The sequence below is a fragment of the Xenia sp. Carnegie-2017 genome, unplaced genomic scaffold (genome assembly GCF_021976095.1).
Source record: "Xenia sp. Carnegie-2017 unplaced genomic scaffold, XeniaSp_v1 HiC_scaffold_56, whole genome shotgun sequence".
NCBI lineage: Eukaryota > Metazoa > Cnidaria > Anthozoa > Malacalcyonacea > Xeniidae > Xenia > Xenia sp. Carnegie-2017.
The window spans coordinates 36113-43857 of NW_025813522.1; the positions used below are offsets into that span (position 1 = coordinate 36113).

General features: G+C 38.3%; 1 protein-coding gene and 1 non-coding gene across 2 annotated transcripts; both read left to right on the forward strand.

The window, feature by feature from the left end:
* Positions 1-2370: 2370 nt before the first annotated feature.
* Positions 2371-2964, forward strand: LOC124456561 (secreted RxLR effector protein 161-like). The gene has a single exon (XM_047006980.1). The coding sequence runs from the start codon at positions 2371-2373 to the stop codon at positions 2962-2964; it is 594 nt and encodes a 197-aa protein (XP_046862936.1).
* A 2532-nt stretch (positions 2965-5496) lies between these two features.
* Positions 5497-5571, forward strand: Trnas-gga. Its single transcript has one exon. It is a non-coding gene; the product is annotated as a tRNA-Ser (tRNA).
* Positions 5572-7745: the final 2174 nt, after the last annotated feature.

The following is a 7745-nucleotide window of genomic DNA, read 5'->3' on the forward strand; positions in this document are numbered from 1 at the left end:
CTCAATGCATGAACAGTGGTACTGGAATAAATAGTAACTGTAGAAAATTGAATTATATCACCATTGATACAGGTTGCACAGATCACATCATTACTAAAAATGAACTATTCGACAACTTAAAACCATGCAATGCTAAAATGTTAAGGATCCAAAGGAAAATTAACACTTATTAAGGTATTGGTGACGTACCAGTAAAGCTTCTATTGAAAGATGGGAAAGAAGTAGAGATGGTACTGCAAAATGTCCTTTATGTGCCAAATATGAAGTCAACCTACTCTCTGTCAACCGAGCTGACAAATTTGGACATAAGTTCGTATTCAAAGAGCGTGAAGCAAAGTTGATGTTAAATCATGGTCCAGAAATTGCACTAAACAAAAATGCAGGTTTATATTATCTGGAGATCATTTTCCAAAGATCCAGTTCCTGTAATTCCATTACAAGCAACTAGAATAAAAGAGAAATTAAAGGAGATTTTCAAAGGTGGCGTTAACGCCTCGGACATTTGAACAAAGATGATGTCAAACGCACAGTTAACTTCGAAGACAAATTAAATAAAGTGTGTGAAACATGCGCACTTGGAAAGCAATCATGCAAACCTGTACCTAAAAAAGATCACAATAAGTCCCAGAAACCATGCGAATTGGTATACAAAGATATTCTTGGTCCCTTTGAAGTGCCTAGCCTCAGTGGATGCAGGTATACAATTACCTTTGTGGACGAATATTCGAAGTATGCAGTTGTTAAATTCATGAGCAGGAAAGCCCAAGCATTCGAAAAATTTAAAGAGTACGTAGCAGAATCAGGATTATCTCGAAAATTGAGAAGCAATAATGGAGCAGAGTATACATCAAAGCAATTCAAAGCTTACTGCATAGAATCAAAAATAAAGCAGGAATTTACAGTACCCAAAACCCCGCAACAAAATGGAGTTGCCGAACGCTATAATCGAACTCTAGTTGAAATGGGACGATGTCTATTAATCCAAGAACAGTTACCAAAACGTTATTGGGTAAGAGCCTTATCCACAGCATCTCATATTAGAAATCGCAGCGTTACCGCCAACAGCGAACAAGGTAAAAGTCCTTTCGACCTATTCACCGAAAAAACCCCAAGATTAAATAATCTACGTACTTTTGGGTGCACAGCATATGTCATGAAAAGGAAGATCAACCTAAAGAAATTGGATTCAAGATCTGTGAAAGCAAAATTTATTGTTTACGATGACAAAAGCACGAATTCGAATCAATGAAAGTCCACAAAGCACGCGATGTTGTCTTCAAAGAAAGTGAAATTCAACCTTTTAGCAAAAGATACGATAAATCCAGAACAACCAAGTCTTATGAGCCCCAACTTGGATTTCGACGATGATTGTTCAAAAGATGAGAAACAAAGGAACCGATTGAAGATAAAGGGGGAAATAATGCACCGATACCCGCTGTTCAACATCAGCAAGAAGATGAAGAAAATCCAGAGGAAGAAATCTCGCTTCCTAGAGAAAGCAGAAATCGGCGGCCATTAGAAAGGTATGGATTATACTATATGTTGATCACAACTAATGAAGGAAGTGTACAAGAACCCAAGTCTTATCATGAAGCAATTACTACACCGCTAGCTGAAAACTGGAGAAAAGCGACGAAAGCAAAATATGATGGACAAAAAAGTGGACAATAACACATGGACAATAGTGAACGAACCAGAGAATATACAAGTCTTACCAGGAAGATGGGTATATAAAGTAAAGTATGGGGCAGATGATCAAATCGACAAATATAAGCAAGATATGTAGCCAAGGGTTATGCTCAAGTCGAAGGCTTAGACTATTTCGATACTTACGCTCCAACATGTTAACCTGAAACTCTTCGAATCCTGCTCGCAATGACAGCACAAAAAGGTCTACATATTGGCCAGATGGATGTTAAATCAGCATACATTCACTACAAAACATAAGAAGAAATTTATCTAGAACAACCACAAGGTTTTACCAAGAAAGCAAAATCAAGACGAAAGCAAGTTTGCAAGCTAAATAAATCACTCTATGGATTGAAACCAGGGGCAAAGAATTGGTATGAAGCATTGGCTACTCTACTTATTAAAAAAAAATTCAAACGTAGCTGCAACGATTATTGTTTATTTGTGAGAAAAGAAGAAGATGGAACATCCTCATACTTATTAGTTTCGATAGACGATATTATAGTGGCTGGTACGAGTGAAAAAGCAGTTAGTAATATCAAAGCAATGTTGAGCAAAAATTTCAAGATGGACGACCGTGGCACTATGCACTTGTTCTTAGGAATGCGAATTCTACGATCTCACGACAACATTACTGTTTACCAAAAGAAATGCATCGAATCTGTTCTTTAACAATTCAACATGAGTGATTATAAAGCAGGAGCAACGCCTGGTGAAGTAAATCTGAAGCGAATCAGAAGCAACGACGATCAGAAGTTAGTTGATGGTAAGTTATACAGAAGTTTAGTTGGTTCATTACTATTTGTTGGTAAACAAACCGGTCCAGATATCCTTCACATTGTTAATCAGCTATCAAGATTCCTGGATAAACCAGACATTTCACATTTGAAAGCAGCAAAGCACGTATTAAAATATCTTAAAGGAACTATCGATTTACAATTAACATTCTTGAAGAATTCCAATCTCGATATCGTTGGTGATTCAGACGCAGATTGGAGTGGTGATCTCAATGATCGCAAATCAACTACAGGATATTACTTCAAATTTGAAGGGAACGGAGGTGCAATCAGCTGGGAAGTGAAGAAACAGGCAACTGTAGCACTTTTGTCAACCGAAGCCGAATATCAAAATATGGCGGCAGCTGTACTAGAAGCAATATACCTACGAGCACAAATGAAAGATTTAGGTTATCCAATGAAGAAACCAACCAACATTGGAGAAGATAACCAACCTTGTATAAAGATGTGTCACAATCCCCTATTGCATAAACGATGAAAGCACATTGATACGAAACTACATTTCATTCGAGAAAGAGTACAAAGCAAGGAAATAAAGATCAGTTACGTTCCAACCGAAGAAATGACAGCAGACATTCTTACAAAGTCTTTATCTCGAGTCAAAGTAGGAAAACATCGAGCAACACTTTTAAGGATTTAGTTAACTACATAGCAAGCTCATCATGAGCAAGCTGAGTCTGAGTGGGGTTAACATAATACAAATAACATAGAGTATTTAATTTGTAAAGTTAATGTAATTTCAGTTCTTTCGTTATAGTTCAGTGGACACGTGACAATTGTACGATTTTACATACTTCCTGTACATATATATTTTGTTGTTGTAAAATCAATACTTTTTGAATAAAGTTCATAATCTAACGGCGACGACTCTTGACACATCCCAAATCCCCGAGCCCTTCCGTGGTCTGTTGTCACCTGTGAAGGTAGTCCAGGATGCCATCGAGGAAGGGACCGAAAATAAGGTCTCCCTGTTTGAAGGGCGAGCTAGCGTCTCTCTCTCTGGACAATCCAACTCTCTCGACTGGGATAGACATCAGCTCGGCAAAAACTTTATGGCGCTTTGGAATCGTATTTCATCGTCAAGATGCAGTACGAGGTACAAGATAATCGCAACCAACCAAACACGGGCGACTATCCAAATTGGATAACTCTTACGAGCCCAGCCTTTAGTTGGGTAAAAACGTGGAGCTCAACGGACAAGAGGTCACGCAAAGTGGCGTCGTGGCTGATATGCAGCCGGTTCAGCACATCCCGAGTCTTATGGAGAGCTCGATCGGGAAGTTGCAATACGCAGATAATGACTTATTTGGCTTACAGAAGCTGGATCCAAGAGGGCTTTGAAAGCCTCCCCTGCAGATCTACGCCTATGGAGTCGACCGTAGCGTTGGATAGCCTTTGCGACAAATACAGCAGGTGACGGAGGTGGAGACCCTGTCTTTGCTACCGATCATGCCCCCAAAAGAGTGCCTGGTGTTCAGCTCTCTTCAATCAAAGCCTTCTCGAATACGGTGCAAGAAAATATCATCCGTGTCCTCAGCGGGAACTTTTAGTATAAGTTTCGCCCATTCCTCTCCCTCTTCTCCAGTAGGGATAGTTTGCTACCTCTGGAAACACAGGTGAAGATTCGCGTCAACCTCCCAAAGGGCGATCTCAGTCGCTACTTGATCATTTCTAACAAAGGGTGCGGTGCGAACAACGCAGACGCTATCAGCAGAATACGTATAGAACTGCAGAATACGTATAGAACCCACCTATCGCATGACAAAAACTACAGACACCAGGTCTCGATCGCTAAGGAGCTGGATTTCCACACGTGTTGATCCGGGGTAGTTCAAAAGTCGTTAAACAATGACGCTGGCATTCTCGAGCTCCTAAACAATGCCCCAATCCCCAGGAAGATGATTCTCTTCATCACCAATTTGAGGCTTGGAGACCCACCAAGACTTACTCCAATGCCACCGCCGACTCCAGCAACCGATTGGCTATGATCCAAGCCAATTTAAGCAAGCTCCGCATCGTCATGAACGAGCCGAACCTCTTTAATCACCCCCTGAAATTTTCGTGGCATTGCAGCGAGGGTGAAACTAACCAAACAGTAGCCACTCACTTCTACGACCCCAATAAAAGTTCCTACATGAGAGGCTACAACTTGGTCCAAGAGATTTTTGGAAAGACGTACGGCACGGAAGTGTCTGTCACGGCCGAGGACTGCTGCAACAACTGGTTCATGACTCCAATCAATCTCAATGTGGACCCTGTCACAGACAACGCAAAAGCAACGAATAGCCAATGGTATTGTTATTATTCGATGACAAGACGAAATGTTTTCGAATCTGAAGTTTACATATAGTAAAATTTGTAAGCCGATTTCAAACGTTGAGCAAACTGCCTCTAAGAATACAGGATCACCATAAGGAACAGAATACGTAGCCATAAACCAAAATTGACCGTGTGATTTTGGTAAACGATGAAATACTTTGGAAATACAAAAGCCCACAAAATTAACTCGCTGTATTTATATGTTTTGATTTGTGCCTGACTAGTTTCCGTGGACTTAATTATCGACGAAAGCGAACCAGAGCTGTGTTTGACTAATGCACAAATAATCCATCCAATCATAGACAAGTTTCAAAAGTTTCCGTGGATCGAGTTTTCAATGCACACTCGTGGGTCGTGCAAACTTAAGTGCACACTAAAGTAAGTAAACACAGTCTTACGAAAGAATGTTTAGCAGTGGTGTTTGATGAAATTAAATGTATATCTTAGCTTTGTTGGACAATTTAGCAATTGTTCATGAACTGAAAATTCAGATGACTAACGGGACTCGAACCCAAGACCTCTGGTGTGGTGTAGTTTCGACCAACTGAGCTATGAAGTCACACAGTGGTGAACAGGTCAATTTTGTTGTTCATGTTTCTCGTGAAAGGGATGTTACATAAAACATTCTTTCGTAGGACATCCCTTTCACGAGAAAACATAACCCAACAAAATTGACCTGCTCACCACTGTGTGACTTCATAGCTCAGTTGGTCAGAGCACTGCACCGGAACCGCAGAGGTCATGGGTTCGAGTCCCGTTGAGTCACCTGAATTTTTCAGGTTCATGAGACAATTGCTTAAATTGTCCAACAAAGTGCGAAGATCATATCTACATTTAATTTCATCAAACACCGCACTGCATAAAACATTCTTTCGTAGGACATCCCTTTCACGAGAAAACATGAACCCAACAAAATTGAGCTGCTCACCACTGTGTGACTTCATAGCTCAGTTGGTCAGAGCACTGGACCGGCACCGCAGAGGGTTCGAGTCCCGTTGAGTCACCTGAATTTTTCAGGTTCATGAGACAATTACTTAAATTGTCCAAAAAAGTGCGAAGATCATATCTACATTTAATTTAAACACAGTCTATGGGACTTAACACAACTTTCAAGGTTGGTTTCCCGTATTATTAACCCCTATGACCCTCGAACCTTGACTTACGAGCAAACGCTTTAAAACTTTGATGAGAAGCATAAGTAAATTAAAAGATTAAATTGAGCAATTTTTCAATTTAAAAAAACCTTTTCTTCCTTTGGATATTTGACTAGTTTCTGGAAAATAGGGGCACTAGTCTCTGTCCATTCCTGCCAGAAGTCATGGATTAGCAAAAGAAGAAAGAATATCTTTACAATAGATTCTATTTTATGAAGTAAGTCTAGTGACCATTTTGCCAAACTCTTCACGACATAAGTTTGATTCAACAAGATTGCTTTCGAGTCAAAAATCACTGGAAAAATGCGTCCTTTTGCTAATATTTCAATAGTTTTCTTCCATCAAAAGTTTGTGCTTTATAAAAAGATTATAACATGTCACTATGTTATGAAATGAGCCAAATGTACTTGCCCTTAACTACTTCAACCAAATTGCCAAAATACCAATCGATTATTTCATTTTGAATTTTGTGCCCTGAATTTTCTGCTCATCATTTGAATGTGCAGTTTCTGAAATTATAAATCAAAATAAATTTTTCGCTAAAGCAGCTTGGTAAAATATATTCCTTATAATATAATGCCTTCTGTACCTTAAACCAGAATATAGTCAATTACCTTATCAATGAATAAATAAATGTTTTCGTCTTTTAATACAACTAGGGAAAACATACAGAAGTTTTGTCTTACTAAACTCCTTATTTTTTTATTTTTGATTAAAAATTGGATCTGACACATATGCGGTATTAAAGTCTTTACGAACATTTGTAGACAACAAGACTTTACTTCAAAATAGAATTGTTTTATATTGGCAAAACAATAAGTTTCTTTTCAATAATGCCTCACCAAAATGTTTGATGTCACTATAAACCCCAAATTGTTTTGCAAAATGAAGTCTAAACATTAGTTCTAGTATTTTTGCGAAAACAGAAAATTATTTCGTCCAATTGTTTAATTTTTATTGTGATTTATATTTAGTATTTGATGGACGTCGTGTTTTGCAACGGCAAATAGATTGGCTCTAGCTTTCTTTTTGACTTCATGCAAGGGAGTCTGGACTCGGCAATGTTTTGCTATTAGTTGCTTTGGACGAAGTGTGATGAAATATGACGTATAATTTATAATTTTTTTCTGCTTTTTAGAGGAATTTCGTTGTTGTCATTATCTTTATAAGTAATACAATTATTGCAAAGTTGTAAGAACGATGACTCAAACATTAACTACATTTCGGGGAAAACAATCCCTAAATGGAATAGCAGCATATGCGAGATAGAGCTTCTGCTAACAAAAATCGTTAGCAGACAAAATAAGCTTATGAAAAATGCTAAGACGGGTTAAAATGATACAAAATCAACAACTTAGTTTAGTGAACGTATTAATATAACCATATTAATTTGAATTATATTATTACACTAGGTCATCTGACTAATAAACAATCTAGATTTTAAAAGGTTGTTGTTAACGATCCTTTTATTTCAAACGGTCTGTATATAATTTACTCTCTTTTCATCAGGAAACAGTTGAAAAACGACGCTATTAATCTGTAGGCTTCAAATCCACATAATATGCACTTTAGCCTTCCAAACGGTTTAAACACGCGTTTTGCCTTATCAAAGTCAGCTGAGGCCCTGTTTACATGAGGCCGGAACGAAGTGAAACCGGAATGAAAATCAACATTTGTTGCATGTTTACATAGGACCGGCACTAAATCAGGAAAAATTCTTATTTGCGTAATGCCTCCTTTGCAGGCTAGTTTTACACTTGCTGGCCATTTTGTTTTTATAATTCGC